Source organism: Penicillium rubens (assembly GCF_028828025.1).
Source record: "Penicillium rubens strain IBT 27055 chromosome Unknown utg000002l_segment0_segment0, whole genome shotgun sequence".
In the NCBI taxonomy this organism is placed as follows: domain Eukaryota; kingdom Fungi; phylum Ascomycota; class Eurotiomycetes; order Eurotiales; family Aspergillaceae; genus Penicillium; species Penicillium rubens.
In genome coordinates this window covers 7549222-7564323 of record NW_026890600.1, presented here as the reverse complement: position 1 = coordinate 7564323, position 15102 = coordinate 7549222, and the positions used below count along the sequence as shown (strand labels likewise).

The following is a 15102-nucleotide window of genomic DNA, read 5'->3' as shown; positions in this document are numbered from 1 at the left end:
GCCGGTGCAATCAAATGTGGAATCGTCCCAGGCGCTATGATATGTTGATATTTTGGACAGCTAGAATCCCAATTTACCAATTCATCTCCCTTTCCAATGTTATAGGGTATTTTGCAAACAAAGTTTTTGTTTTAGGTCTCATTCGCCCTCCAAGGACAAGAGTTATCGGGTGCTCTTTTCTTGAGCGACTGAAATAGTATTCGATGACCATCACCATTCACGGGAATATTCGCTTGGATGTCTGATATGTTGCGATGTCATTGGACGCTAAGCCATCAACAGGAAAAAGCAAGCATGCAGCCAGCTCACTATTTCACTGTGGCCATATCCTTCACACCCGCTTTCCCCCACTTTTTGTAAAAATCCTCTCACTATGCAAAACTCATCGGCCCCAGCCTTGTACATCACGGGACTAGGATCTCAATATCCGCCCTATCTACTAGGAGCCAAGGACCTTGATAACCTCGCAGCGCGCTTTTACGATGTGACCCGTCCAGGGTAAGCTGGTCGACTTGGGTTGCTCCGCAATTGTTTAATTCTTGCTAGAATCAAAAAATTGCTTCAGGTCAACCGCACAACGGGTATCGACACCAGATCTGCAGTTCGACCGTACAAGGCATTTGCGACGCAGACGGACCCACCTTCAATCAGTGAGATTGACCAATTCTTCCGTCAAGCGGGGGTCGACCTTGCTGTTCAAGCATGTCAAAAGGCTCTCATAGAAGCACATATCGCTCCCCAGCAGATCACCCATACGATCGGGGTTACCTGCACCAACCAAGGTAACCCGGGGTACGATTTTCTCGTAGCCCGTAAATTGAACCTTCCACCGCATGTCGATCGCATGCTTCTCCACGGCGTTGGATGTGCAGGTGGGCTGTCAATATTACGGGCCGCAGCGCAGATAGCCGGCGGAGCAAGTCTGCGACGGAAGCCAGCCCGCATTTTAGCGTTTGCTTGTGAGCTGTGTACGCCCAATGTGCGACATTGTCTGTCCATGGCAGAACGCAGTATGGATTCTGATCAAGCAAACATTGCAGCGGCTTTGTTCTCAGATGCTGCGGCCGCCTTTGTTCTTTGTAATGAGCATGCTATGACTCAGGACAAGCAAGTTACTCCGCAGTTTGAGCTCCTAGAATGGGGCTGTGATTTGGTTCCGGGCACCGCTGAGTATATGACATTTTATGCAGGTGTCGATGGTTCGTCAATGTCATTTGCTCTTTCAATGAACCTAGACTAACCATCCGCACCAAATTTCGGTTGCATATATATATAGGTTATCGAGCTACCCTCAGTCGACATATTCCCGAATACACCAAACATGCAATCAGACCAATGTTTGAGAGACTTCTTCCCTTATACGAGGAACAATTAAAGTGTCAACCAAGATTAGGAGGGCAACTGCTGAGACCGCTAGGGATTCACGATTTCGACTGGGCCTTGCATCCTGGAGGGAAAGCAATCATAGATGGCGTAGCAGAAGTCTTGCAATTGTCTGAAGATCAACTCCAGGCAACTTGGGAGATATATCGCACCCGTGGAAACTCGTCTAGTGCTTCGGTCTTGATTGTCTTGGATCAGCTCCGTTCAGAGAGTAAAAGGACGCATATTGTTGCTACCTCGTTTGGTCCCGGTCTGGCAATTGAGATGGCGCTGCTAAGAAGGTGTCAGGTGGATGATAATCTAGAGGGTTAATGCCAATAGACTTGATGTCTTTGCCCTATATATCGTCATCTTCCATTGCCTTATCATCAAACCCTATATAGGATTCTGCAGACGCCTCTTTGGAATAGGTCTGAACTGATGTCACCTCTGACTGGGCGGGAGACATGGTTTGTGCAGCACGGAATAAATGCACAAGCAATCCCACCACCTCCTGATACTTGCCAAGGCGAGCACTAACGATATGCTCGGACCATTGTTCAAGTTAGAACATGTATGATTTGATACTAAGCACGCGATTGAATTGCGCCTAGTGGTCGTCGGCTATAGTGGTTGGGATAAAGGCCCGTGTAGGAACGATAAGCTCGGCGAAGTTTTCTGCTATAATTACGTTGTGGATAGCGGCATTTCGAGAATCATATAGCCTAAGCTCTGCCTACATACGGCGAACATACTCCTCCAAACGATTGATAGCCTATAGGCCGGTTTCGGCCTGCTCGCGATGAGCAATCACGCGAATTTCTATGGATGATTGAGAGGAGTGGTTTCGCCGGTGACCACGTGAAGTTTCGGGAACAAGGGGCAATTTAATAAGTAGCGGAAGCCGTAGAAATTCCTAAGTTGGAATAATCCAGCAGAATCCTCCTTGATACTCCAGATCGTCATAAGAAGCACGTGGGAGGTTAACCGAACGGTCGCGGAGACCTAGCTTGGTCTTTTTAGGAGATATAGAGCGAGATCTGCTAGTGGGGCTTTGAACTGGCTGAGGCAATCTAGAGTGAGAGGAAGTTTTGCCTTTTGAGGATGACTTGTTGGCTTGCTTGCCGGCTGCCACTGTGTTATATGTTAATCGTCAGCTTGCCATCGTGAAGCCTCGTTTTATACAAGTTTTAATGCACTATGCACTTACTGATCCCAGGAACATCGTTTGAGTCGACGCCAGTCAGCGTCCGAGAGCGGGTGGCGCGCCCGTTCCACTGACAGTTGCCACATGCTGTGACAACACGATCGATGTCGTGGTAACGGACACACTTTGCCCAAGGTCCATCATTTTGGAGGCAGTTTCCGCATTCTTGTTGTGATACTTCTCCCGCAATCTGAATCAAGATTGATTCGACATTTCCAGCTTTCCTGCCGATGCGTTCGTCCAGGCGTTTTCCGGTGTAGTGTGTCGTGGACCTCTGGAGAGGCTCCCTCACAGCAGTGGCTTGCTTCAGTCTGGCAATTGCTCGTGTCTTGAGTTTCCTGGCGTTCCTCGCCACCTTCCATGGCACCGTCATCGCATACACATTTCGATGAGTGCAAAGGATACACGTATTCTTTGCGCGTGTCAGTGTGAACACAAATTTGCAGTTCTGTCGACCTGCGGCGCTCGGTGCATGGGAGCGTGTCGAAATTGAGGATCAAAGGCGCGCCTGTCACCGCCCCGTTCTGCAACGACGCTCTCTGGGTACATTCAAGGACTGTTGTCGGACGATTTCGCGTTGAACAGCCAGTGGGCTGGTTGAACCCTCAGTCCAAACCTCAAAATCAACGCGGTACGGATTATCGCTTGCGACGTCGATCAACACGTTAAGTTTGGTTTCTCGGTTTGTATTAGAATACCACCAACGGGCATCCTGTCGGAGTTGGTCCAAACTTTCAGAAGCCCCAACCTCAAGAACGAGGGAGGGATACTCTATGGCGGCCGAATCGACACGGGCGTCGTACGGACCGAATGCTCAGTCTGGCTCCTTGCTAGACATAACTCCAGGGATTCGCTCCGAGCCTTGGCCGGTAAAATCTCCGGGCTTCCAATTGTCGCTTCTCTTCTCTGGACATAGATAAAAGCATGTTTTGACTCCATGACCTGGCTTACCGCAGTATGAACAGCCCAGTGTCACTTTTCTCTGGTTTGTGAGACAACCACTTTTTGACATGGTTTTCGGCAGATACACCCTTCGGCGGCTCGTTGGTGCGCCGCTTCTGACTGTTGTTTAAATTTTTGGAATTAGAAGCGTTGGAAGAAGCGTTGGAAGAAGCGTTGGAAGAAGCGTTGGAAGAAGCGTTGGAAGAAGCGTTGGAAGATCCAGACTTTTGATTCCTGATAGCAGAGAGAGCGATAGAATCTGCTTTGCTAGTCTTGATATAGTCTAGAATAGCGATACTATACCGGTAAAAATCGGCAATGGTAATAGTCTGCACCGTCTTGTCGATAGCATTCAGCTCATTATCCTTCACGACAATGAAGCTGTTCAATTCCTGCACTTCTTCTAGCTGGGAAAGCATCATTTGCAAAGCATAGTAGGGAGGAATGTCGACATAAAGGTCGCAAATCGCTTTGTAAGCAATATTTAGAGCATCGATATACTCTTCGCTTACTGAAAATTGGCTTCGGGAGAGATCAAGGAAGGTGTTCATAGCTGTTTTGATAGCTCCGTGTCCTTCTCCCTTCATATAAATCTTGATCTCCGCGAAAAGCTCATCGGCGTAGTAAGGATCACTTCCGCGCGCATCTGACCAGAAAAGCTCTCCACCACCATCCGAACTCCCTCCGATGCAGAGTAGATACCGAAATCTACTCCTGGAAGCATTTTTTATTGGCCTTGACAACACTAAAGCACTAGAGACATGATATCCGCGAGCCCTTCATTCTTGGAAGCTCATACTCATGATGCCGGCTTCGGGTGGCGGAGCCCTAACATGTCCAATGAGCTTGGGATGGTGTATTGCGACCCAAGTGCATAGAGAACCTCATAGATTCCAATGCTAGATTGAACAGAAATATATATATGGAAGCCTATAATCAATTGTGCTTTGGTGATATTTCCCTCGACAAAGAGTCCAGGCTTGTCCCGCTCTCAACGTCATATCTACATACATTTTATACCAACACCCATCTACATTGCCACCTCCCTCTCCCATACCCCTACCTACATACGTCCAATATGGGTGTTAAGCCCCGAACAGACCGCCCCGTTGCAGTCATCGGCGCCGGTGTCCTCGGCCGCCGCATCGGCTGTGTCTTCATCGCTGCTGGCTACCATGTCCACATCCGGGATCCCTCGCCGGTGGCTCTCCGCGATGCAGAGGACTACATCGATAAACACAAAGTCGAGTTCTCCTTGATGCCGCGCATTCAAAAGATGCGTGAAGAAGATAACGAGGGCGACCCTGGCGATCCCAAGGGTCAGACCTCCATTTCCCAGGTTGACCTCGAGTCGTATACGGCCGCGCCCTACGGCAACTGCAAGACCTTCACCGAGCTTGAGCCCGCTATTTCCAACGCTTGGCTTATTGTCGAGGCTGTGCCTGAGATACTGCGGTTGAAGATTGACACTTTGGCAGACTTGGAAAAGTACGCTCCGGCCGATTGTTACATCGGCTCCAACAGCTCCTCTATCAAGTCAAACTTGATGCTTGTCAAGGTCTCCGACAAGCGCAAGCGTAAGATCTTCAATATTCACTTCACAATGCCTCCTGCTATCCGTACGGTCGAGCTGATGACATGTGGTGAGACCGATCCCGAGATCTTCCCTTACCTGGAGACTGTCTTGGGTGAATGTGGCATGTTGCCAGTGACAGCTCGCCGCGAATCGACCGGGTACGTATTATCGCGAAAGCGAAAAAAGAATAAAAAGGAAAGGAAACGTAGTACATCAGCACAGCAGACTGACTCAAAGAACTGTACAGATTCATCTTCAACCGCATCTGGGCAGCAGTCAAGCGGGAAATCACCCAAATCCTCTACGAAGGCGTCAGCGACCCCGGCCAAATTGACCTACTCTGGGAACACATGTTCAAGAATGGCCCCCTCCCCTGCCAATTGATGGACCAAGTCGGCCTCGATACCGTCGCCTTCATCGAAGAAAACTACATCCAAGAGAGGGGTCTCCCTTCTGCCGCAATCGACTGGCTACGCAGGGAATACCTCGACCAAGGACGTCTCGGCAAGAAGAGTGAAAAGGGCGGCCTCTACCCGCCACTCTCGAAATCCTCTTCCGCAGAAGCACATCCGGCACACCCGCACAGCGCCGCAAAAGACATCTACCTGCTGGACGTCGGGCTCGGGGGAAACGCCAGGGATGTGTCGCAGGTGCACTCCAACGGCAAAATCATCCGCCTCAATCTCGCAACGCAGAAACTCACCCCCGTCGTCGTCGGCCAGAATCTGCCTGACGGTATCGACGTGGCACTAGAGACGCAGCGCATCTTCTGGACGAATATGGGCCGCAGCACGGCAGCATGTGATGGCTCCGTCTGGTCGGCTGATATGGACGGCGGCGATGTGATGTGTGTTGTCACCGTTGGCCAGGTGCATACACCCAAGCAGATCTCGGTTATCGAGTCACGTAAGCAGGTTTACTTCTGCGACCGTGAGGGTCTAGGTGTGCACCGCTGTGATTTTGATGGCAGTAACCACGTTGTTCTGGTGCAGCGCCGTGCGGAGCCGGGCATGAGTCTGTTGGAGCAGATGACCCTTTGGTGTGTGGGTGTTGCTATCGATGCCGAGCGCGGTCTCTTGTACTGGACCCAGAAGGGACCTTGCAAGGCTGGTCTTGGTCAGATCTACTGCGCTGGCTTGGGTATTCCTGCCGGTGAGACTGCTGAGAATCGGACTGATATCCGGTGTCTGTGGAGCCACCTGCCCGAGCCCATTGATACTGAGATAGATAGCGACACTCGGACCCTGTACTGGACGGACCGTGGTGAGCACCCTTTCGGTTGCACACTGAATCGTGCCTATGTTGGTGGTGAAGAGATAGACTTTGAGAAGGTTATTCTGGCACGTCACTTCCACGAGCCTATTGGCTTGAAGTTGGATAAGGCGAACAATATTGTGTATGTGGCTGACCTGGGTGGTAGCTTGTACTCGGTATCGTTGGAAGATGGACTCAAGACTGAGCTTGTGCGCAACGATGTTTGCTACACTGGTTTGGCTCTCGTTTAGCGAAACATGTATGTTGTATGTTATATGTGAATATAGAATAGATATCCTTCTGATCTGTTTCAGTAACCCCCACGCAACATGGGGGTGAAACCAAGCTAAGAAATTAAGAAATACATGAATACATACATAATGACATTATAATAGTACCTAGGTATTCTGTATGTTGCATTTCAAATGTTATGCATGTATATGCATCATGTAACGGTGGTATGGTGATCTCGTAGAATTCTGACGTGGGGAATAATAGAGCAGAGTCCCCTTAACCCTAATTAATTGCATGTCTTAGTTAAGTCTTCACTAGTTAAACATGCAATATGCATAGCTGAAACAGACTAAATACAAAAACACAATCTCACCCTTTCTCCCCTCTTCCCCCTCGATCCATTCCTGCACAGCCAGGGACTGCCGATCCCCCATTTCCCGTACTCTTCCCATTTACATCTACATCTACTACTCTGTATTCTGTACACATATACAACCATCTATCCCACATCCTAGGTAGAAACACATCTACCAAGATGCACCTCCATACCCTCCTCCCCATCCTCTCGGCCTTAGGCACAACAGCAGCCATTACCTCCAAGCCAGCCCACCTCTGGGCCACCCACTACAATGGCAATGTCTACTCCTTGACCCTGAAGGACAATGACCTCTCCATATCGCAAACCCTCAACACCTGCGGCGACATGCCAAGCTGGTTAACCCTAGACGCGCACACCCGCACCGTCTACTGCTCCGACGAGACCGGCACTGCCGATCCTTCCACGCATGGCTCGCTGACGGCCCTGCATGTCAAGCCAGATGGCACGCTGCGCGAAGGCGCTGTCGCGAAGACTGTCGGTGGCGGCGTGAATAGTGTTATCTATGAGACTGCTGCGGGGAAGAAGTTTATTGCAATTGCGCATTAGTATGTTTTTCTGTTTTTCTTTTTCTTGCCTACATTCCTAAGGTCTTGGCTTGGCTTGCTTGCCTTGATGCTGTTGTGGATATGGGATTGTACTAACAACCTAATAGCCAAGGCTCGGCCATCTCAACCTTCGCCTTGCCCATCAAACAAAACCAACCAAGCCTGCAAGCCTTCCATTTCAACTTGACCAGACCGGGTAAAGTCGACCAGCAGGACTCGCCACACCCACACGAAGTCTTCCTCGACCCGACCGGCTCGTTCATTGTCAGTCCGGACCTGGGTGCGGACCTGCTGCGCGTGTACGCGATCGAGGATGGCCCGTCGGGTAAGCTGTCCGAGTGTCCGAGTGTGAACATTACCTACGGCAGCGGGCCGCGACACGGCCTGTTCTGGGCAGATAACACCGACCGGTCGGTTGATGGGTCGACGAATTCGCGGCAGACGGCGGCTGTCGGCGAGACAATGTTGTACCTCCTTAATGAGATCGGGGGTACAATGATGGCGTTTGACGTTTCGTATCCGAGATCTGGGTGTTTGTCTTTTGAGAAGACGCAAACCCTGGTGCCGTACCCCGACGGTGTTATGCCCGACGGTGCCACGCCGGCTGAGATTAGTAGGATTGGAGATCAGTTTTATGTTTCAATCCGAAGTGATCAGGGTTTCGAGCCGAGTGATTCGATGATTGTGCTTGATCGGTCGCCAGTGGACGGATCAGTGAAGTTGCGGGACTCGGCTTCTGCATTTGGAAAGGTGCCGCGGACCTTTGTGATCAATCGGGCTGGGGATCTGGTTGCTATTGGGAACCAGGCTTCTGCGACGGTTTCCATTGTGCGTCGGGATCCGAAGACCGGAGATCTCGGTGAGGAGATTGCTGCTCTACAGGTTGGTGAGCCCGGAAAGGTAGGGACTGCGGAGGGTCTCAGCAGTGTCATCTGGGATGAGTAGATTGGTAGTTATATAAATCAAGAATTGGATGGCGTGGGAGAACACGGTTGTCTCCCACGACCACAGCTCTCTTCTATAAACAGCGCAGAATGAAACCATTGCAGTACAGGCTCGCATCACATGAAAGACTTGAAAGAGCATCAAAAAGCATATACCTCATGACCAAAAGATATGTCCACATGAACCCCAGAATGCGGAAAGAAAGAAAATGTAGACCTTTGAATGTTGAAGACCAGCTTCTTCGGGTTTTTGACTGTCGGAAACCTGCACCGAAAAGACCTGGCCTGGAAAAAGGAACTCCTGCAACGTCGTCCGCACGATGAATCCTGCCATATCGTAGTGAAAAATAAAAAAGAAGACCAGGAAAGCCGACCGAACGATGAAGAATAAATAACAATATGAGAATGAGTGTATCAAACATCAGTCGTAAAATGCGTAAAGCCAAATATGTAGGCGGTCTTGAAGTCGTTTCACTTGATGTCGATTTGGAATGCCTTCCATTTGCCTCCAACTGTTCGACATCGTGGACACCCTTGAGGACCAGGGTAACTTGTTGGTCCTTGTGACAGGACGGTATTTAACGACCCGTTCCCTGGGGTTCGGAATGAAGTAGGCGGACTTGAAATGAACATGCTCACGCAGTCGCGGCAGACTCCACAGATGCACTCCGTACAGGCATAGCACTCATTCAGTGCCGAAGGTCGTTTGCACTGAGCACAAAACACCTGAACCTCTTTGTTGCGGAAAGACGCTGGAGTAGGATTGGAGAATCGGTGGTGCTGGCGCTGCGAGATGGGCGGGATAAGATTCATAACTGGGCTGGAATCAGAGTTTATGGACGGCGCGACTCCCGAAACCGATGACGCAAAATTTCTGCCGGATGCCGAAGACATGGAATCGAGCGATGATTCAATAGACGGGAATGGTTCCAAGTCGCTCTCACGGCTGCGGTGGTTCTCGTATGGTGGTGGGGTCAATGACTTGTGCAAAGGCGAGGCGGCGTATGAATGAGGTGGGAATGGCCGATGTGAAGAGATAGGAGGCAATCCCGAGGATTGGAAAGCGGGTGGTAGCGAGGACCGATTTTTCACCCCAGAGGGGGCAGACGTCACGTTGGAAAGTAGTGGGGCAATCGTTGGAGACCGACCAGCCTGTATATGGCGCATCAGCAGTGGAAAGAAAAGTCCAGAATTGCATTCAAACTCACCTCTGAATACGGCTCATCGTCTACTTCGGTTGCTGATGTCGCGGCTTCAATCAGATCCTCCCAGCGCTTGCCTTGCGCCCAGGCCGCGGTTTGCGGCTCTGCCGAAAGGGCTTTGCGGTCACCGAGACTTGGTCGCCGCCCGAATTCCTTTGATTTAGGGCGATCCTGCCTGGATTTCCGCGCAGATTGAGTGATGGAAGATTTGCGCGGGCGGGAAAATTTGTCTCTCCGCTGGATTGGCGGCAATGTGGATGAGCGACCGGGCGGGGAGTGATTGAGGATGGATGGAAGAAGCTCGCGAGGACGAGGCGTAAACGGCGGAAGAGATTCCTGCTTGAAATGATCGCGGAGCGGGGGCAGTTCAATAGCTCCGCGCATTCGAGGATGACTCAAGTCGGTATCCGAATGGGTATCCTGGGGAAATGCGGGTCAGTGCCACTGTGGAGAGACTCGGGGCTCAAAGCCCACAACAGCCCGGAGCGACAAACCATGTCTGTATCCCAGTCCGAAGCCAGCCGATGGTGATGCAGTTGTGCCAGAGCAACCGCCGCAGTGGCTGCAGCTGGGTGGGGTTCATCCAGAGCTCGAGGGGTAGCCGGGGAGCCGTCAGCGACATAGACGTCCCTTTCCGGCGCCACATCTGTGGGTAGCCGTCAGTATGTGCAGGAATCAAGACAAAAAGAGCAGAAAGACTAACCCTGAGGTCGCCGGGGTTGAGCGGGTTCGGGGGGTGACAGCTGCACCCGTTGCTCGAGCGGGGTGTTCACCATCATCAGGAAGCTCTCCTCGGTAGCCGGGAGCTTCGGGATGTAGTGGTTCGGATGCGCACGTCGAATGTGCTCCTGCATGGAGCGATAGCGTTTTTCCTATGAGCACCAACCGGATTAGTTCGAGTTGAACTCCAGAGTTGCACGGGTCATATAGCTTTCGCGAGCCCGGTGATAGGCGGGGCTCGGGGCAAATACTCACACCTAGACATCTTTTGCGACAATTGGAACCGTCGTTATTCTTCAAGGGACAGACCACCTCATTATTGGCATCGGTTACCGAAAAAGAGCTGGTCAGTGAGCTTCGAGGAGGCATGGTTGCATATGGGTCATCCGAGATCCCCGGAGTTGAGATAAAAAAAAGGAGGGGCGAATAAAGAGGTCAGCCGAGCACAGACAGGGTTTATAGTGAACAATAGACAAAAATGCAGTTCAACATGCTCTTGTGTGTAGAAAGAGAAGAAAGGAAGAATTGGAAAAGGGAAAAAAAAGGAAAAGGACGAGAGGGCGGCTCATACATTCAGAGCACTTCGAGGGTCTAGTGGGTGCTGGGGGGGGGGTATTACGGGTAATTACGCAGAGTTCGCCTTATTCTAATTTTTACTCCGTACTTCTTTTTCTTCTATTATTTTGTATTTATTTCTATCCTATAGATTCTAGTTCCCATAATTCTAGATATGTAGTCAGGAACAGCTTTATTTCTGACTCTCTTTATGTACGAGCTCGCATACGTGGCTATCGTCCCTATCTGAGTATCGATAACCAAAAAGAGGGGCGTGCAGCTTTGAGCTTCCCTTGTAAGAAAAACCCCATTCTTGGAATGTTCCACGCTAAAAAGTGAAATTTTAAATAAAATTGGGAAAATTGGGAAGAAAAAAAAAAAGAGAAAAAAGAAAAAGGATGAAACCGTACGGTATAGTCTGGTATTTTAATACCGAATAGCACGGCTTTTCGGAAACCCCGGTGGAACACCGAGCTCTTAAACGATTTTCATTACATTTTTACATTCTTTTTATGTGGCATCCTAGATGCCTTTTAATGCTTCATTCAGACTATTAATAAAATATATGTATCAACACACAGAAGATGCTTAATTTTCCAATCTTCGGGCAAAAGGAAAGGAAAAGAAATACTCGCGATAGGCGCTATCAGCGGCCCCTCCGAAGCTCTCCCCAGCTCCTGAGCTTCATTCCAGAAGGGAGGGAAGCTCCGGGTGGCGAAACTAGCGCCACGTTACAGTGTAATATTACAGTATTATTCGATTCCGTGGTTTTATTTTCTAATTTCTAATTTTATACTACAGATTATTATGTAGAGCCATCCATGGATAGTACGAAGTACATAGTCTAAGATTGAAGAAATACGTATAATAATGTAGCAGAAGAAACAAGGGAAGGTATACTCCAGGGCTCGTGTACTCATAGTGTAAAAGCAAGTGCGTGACTTTATATGCCCTACTTAGTTAAGTATACTGATAGGCATACTCCATTACTATCATACAAGTACTCCGTACCTGTCTCAGCTCCGACCTCCTCCGTTTACCCCTAACTCTAATAAAGAGCTTCAATATTTCCAGATGACTTGATTGCCTAGATACCAAAATACCAAAATACCAATACCCCTAATACCTTGTATAACCAACTGCCGATGAAGAGCATCCCAAAGCAGCCTGATTGGCCCCCAATCCCCACCGAGTCACCAATTACCTCCATTGTCATTGGCTGCAACTCGCACGCCATCCCGGTTCTGAGTGGCCGTGCAGGGGGCGATCAACGGAAAAGTCTGAGATTTCAAGTTCGGGGGTTTGGTATGTACCGTTGTATAAGTAGTATCTTGATAATAGGATGTACGGAGTAGCATATAAAATAATAATATAAAGCTCTTATCAGACCTGTACACGACATTGTACATACTATCGAATACATACATGTACACAAATGTCAAGCATGTCACGCTCCACTTAATATGACAAGGTGGGGAGCTTGCGAGTCGAGACGTTTGTTCTAGACAGCTAAGTATTGAAAGGTATCTTATCTGCATCGCTTAGAATTCATGCAAGGTGCGTCTAGCTTTCATGCAGCCTATTATTATACTCCATTGTACTCCGTACTACATCTAATTCCATCCGATCTCTTGGATCTAAGAATGGCCATTGTCCCTCGTAATCCTATTTCCATTGTTTAGACCGCAATCCCTTCCTGCAGACCAACATACCAGCTGTGTGTCAGCCATGCAGGGTCCGACATCATCATGGTAAATGTGTCGCCACTAAGGGGTGGCTGAGCTGATCAACTATAATTGTACACTCATAACTCCTGTTCGTGTCCCATACTCAGCGTCATCTGAAACCCTTGCCGCGCGGTTTGCCTTCAAGGGATTCACCCCGAACAAACTCGCTCAAACGCAGAAATGCAGAAATGCAGAAACCAGCTTGGACATGGAGTGCCCAGTAACTGATTAAAAAAAAAAAAAAAAGCTCTGCAGCTAATACCACTGAATATAATACATGTCCAAGCATTGTCACATCCTATCCCGACCGTAAGAGACACCCCCCAATCAACCCAGAGGAGGCGTAATCATACCAGTACCATTACACCCCATCAAATCCCCATCTTCCCCAGCAAAGAACAGCAAAGCCGCTTCGGCAGCAGCCTTGGCATCATCGTCATCCTCCAAACCAGGAACGCGTGAGCGATAAATCTGCTCCAGATACTCGTCCACAACAGCCGCAGACCAACCCCCACGACGCCCAAACTCCTGCGCAAGCTCCCCATTGGCAAAAGTATCAAACTCGAAGTGACCCTGGTACGTCAGGACCCGGCCGGGGTTATAAAGACCCTGAATAGCGCACTGCGCACTACTCCCGATACTGGACCACGGTGCCGGCAGTGAGACTCCCTGGTCCGCAGCAGCTTCAGCCTCAGGCGTCGGTACCACTACATCGCCGTGGATCAGCTGGATGCGGAATGGTTTCTGAGCTGTGGCGCGCGCCAGAGGCGGGAAGCGCGCGGTGAAGGAGGGCTGGAGGGTGATGGGGTGGATGCCCATTTCAAAGCCAGCGGGCGACTGCGTGACGTGGAATGTTGATGCCGGAGCGTTGCTCGTGTTTGCCTTGGTGCTGAGGAGGGCTTGGGCGATGATCTGGTGCCCGAAACAGGAGCCGAAAAGCTTTATGTTTGGATAGTGGTGGTGCACTGTTTGGATGTAGGATTGCAGTGCATGGATCCAGGGTTGGTCTTCGTAGGCTGAGAATGCTGAGCCTGTGATTAGGATCGCGTCTATTGGACTCAGTGGTCCGCCGGCGTGAGGCTCGGCTGGGGCTTGGGGTATGGTTCGTAAAGTTTCCAGACGAGGTAAAGACCCGCCTACGGCATCGAAGGCCGTTACATGAACGGCGAGAGGTCCGTTTTGGAGGCTTCCTGGGATTTTATTCAGGCGTTGGGCGGCTGCTTGCAGGAGGACGCGAAATTGAGAGCTGTATAGACCCCGCGCTTTGTATACTGAGATGCAGGGGATGTCGGCGTCTAGCACAGCCACGTGGATTTTACGTTGGGCCATCGGCTAGGGTATCGGGACTCTATCCAAATGAACGTAATATGTCGAAGAGAATATGATATGCAAGTGTACAAATATAAAAAGACTGAAAAACTTTGATGTCAAAAGGGCGTTCGCATCCTCACACCCGATAAGGATTTCAGTAATCCGGTGGGGCTTCCCAAAGAGGAAGTCGAATCCTTGTCTGTAGAAGGTCTGATGAAGGCGCCAGGAACCATATGAAAAGAGATAAAGACATAAATTAATTAGAATAGATGCAATGCTGGGAAGAGACTGTAAGAAAGGAAAGAAAAACATGTTCAAACGGTGCACCCAAAGACCATTCATTGAGAGAGAGGTAGAATATCAAGAAGCCCGGGAGCAAGAACAACATGCAATGGTCGAAGGTGATTATATATAGAAAGAGAAACACTTTGAATATATATACATAGGTAAGGTGTGAGTTATCAATTGCTACTTAGAACTTTGAGACTCAAGTGGTTAAAGACCTAGGAACGTATCTCTACCATGTGCTTCCCCAAGCCCTAAGACGAACCCATATTTGAAGTAAAGCATTAAGAGAAGTCAAAGCTCTCGCCCGATAGCTTAACTACATGCATGAGTTCCAAGGTTGATAGATGAGATCTGCCTAAAGCACTTCTTCTTTTGGATCTAAACAACCCGACCAGGGGTTCATGCACGACTGCCGATATGATCGGCTGTGGTCAGAATATGTTGTGCTGGAGGATGGATAATCATAGTCTATCGGCCGAGACTGTGACAGGATCTTAGAGATGTGTTGCTAAGTGCTATTTGAATATTCCTATTCCCCCCAAGGTAGATACTAGAATCCTCGGGTACCTTGCCCTTATTTCAACGTCAACTCCTATATTGCTATTTCACGAGGAACCTACAATCTAGCGTATTCCTCTCTTTAGTACACTCTTTATTAATTCTCTTCACAGAATGTCCTAAATATCAAACCAATTCGTGATCCCCCACTGCCATCACAACATCCAACCCCGCAAATTGCGCCATCCCGGCCTTCAACCCCCAATCAGCTTCACTTAGTAGCGGCACTCATTCCGCTATATAAGGATATATACCTAGGTAACCTACCGAGGTAGCTATGTCGTAAAATTATCGGGTC

At 49.5% G+C, this 15102-nt stretch overlaps 6 protein-coding genes across 6 annotated transcripts; 3 read left to right on the top strand and 3 right to left on the bottom strand.

Moving 5' to 3' along the window:
- Nucleotides 1-373: 373 nt before the first annotated feature.
- On the top strand, nt 374-1695 carry N7525_005291 (uncharacterized protein; the record flags this gene model as incomplete). Its single annotated transcript, XM_061213349.1, has 3 exons — nt 374-498; nt 547-1170; nt 1236-1695. The coding sequence occupies 3 exons, from the start codon at nt 374-376 to the stop codon at nt 1693-1695; spliced, it is 1209 nt and encodes a 402-aa protein (XP_061070370.1).
- Nucleotides 1696-2278: 583 nt separating this feature from the next.
- Nucleotides 2279-2942, bottom strand: N7525_005290 (DUF3716 domain-containing protein; the record flags this gene model as incomplete). Its single annotated transcript, XM_061213348.1, has 2 exons — nt 2279-2496; nt 2573-2942. The coding sequence occupies 2 exons, from the start codon at nt 2940-2942 to the stop codon at nt 2279-2281; spliced, it is 588 nt and encodes a 195-aa protein (XP_061070369.1).
- A 1647-nt stretch (nt 2943-4589) lies between these two features.
- Nucleotides 4590-6592, top strand: N7525_005289 (3-hydroxyacyl-CoA dehydrogenase family protein; the record flags this gene model as incomplete). Its single annotated transcript, XM_061213347.1, has 2 exons — nt 4590-5245; nt 5335-6592. The coding sequence occupies 2 exons, from the start codon at nt 4590-4592 to the stop codon at nt 6590-6592; spliced, it is 1914 nt and encodes a 637-aa protein (XP_061070368.1).
- Nucleotides 6593-7110: 518 nt separating this feature from the next.
- Nucleotides 7111-8444, top strand: N7525_005288 (lactonase family protein; the record flags this gene model as incomplete). The annotated part of the gene is made up of 2 exons (XM_002564932.1): nt 7111-7499; nt 7607-8444. The coding sequence occupies 2 exons, from the start codon at nt 7111-7113 to the stop codon at nt 8442-8444; spliced, it is 1227 nt and encodes a 408-aa protein (XP_002564978.1).
- A 470-nt stretch (nt 8445-8914) lies between these two features.
- rfeD (uncharacterized protein) lies at nt 8915-10734 on the bottom strand (the record flags this gene model as incomplete). The annotated part of the gene is made up of 5 exons (XM_002564933.1): nt 8915-9595; nt 9652-10065; nt 10140-10291; nt 10349-10517; nt 10621-10734. The coding sequence occupies 5 exons, from the start codon at nt 10732-10734 to the stop codon at nt 8915-8917; spliced, it is 1530 nt and encodes a 509-aa protein (XP_002564979.1).
- A 2240-nt stretch (nt 10735-12974) lies between these two features.
- Nucleotides 12975-13976, bottom strand: N7525_005286 (type 1 glutamine amidotransferase; the record flags this gene model as incomplete). Its single annotated transcript, XM_002564934.1, has 1 exon — nt 12975-13976. One exon carries the CDS (start codon nt 13974-13976, stop codon nt 12975-12977), a length of 1002 nt encoding a protein of 333 aa, XP_002564980.1.
- Nucleotides 13977-15102: the final 1126 nt, after the last annotated feature.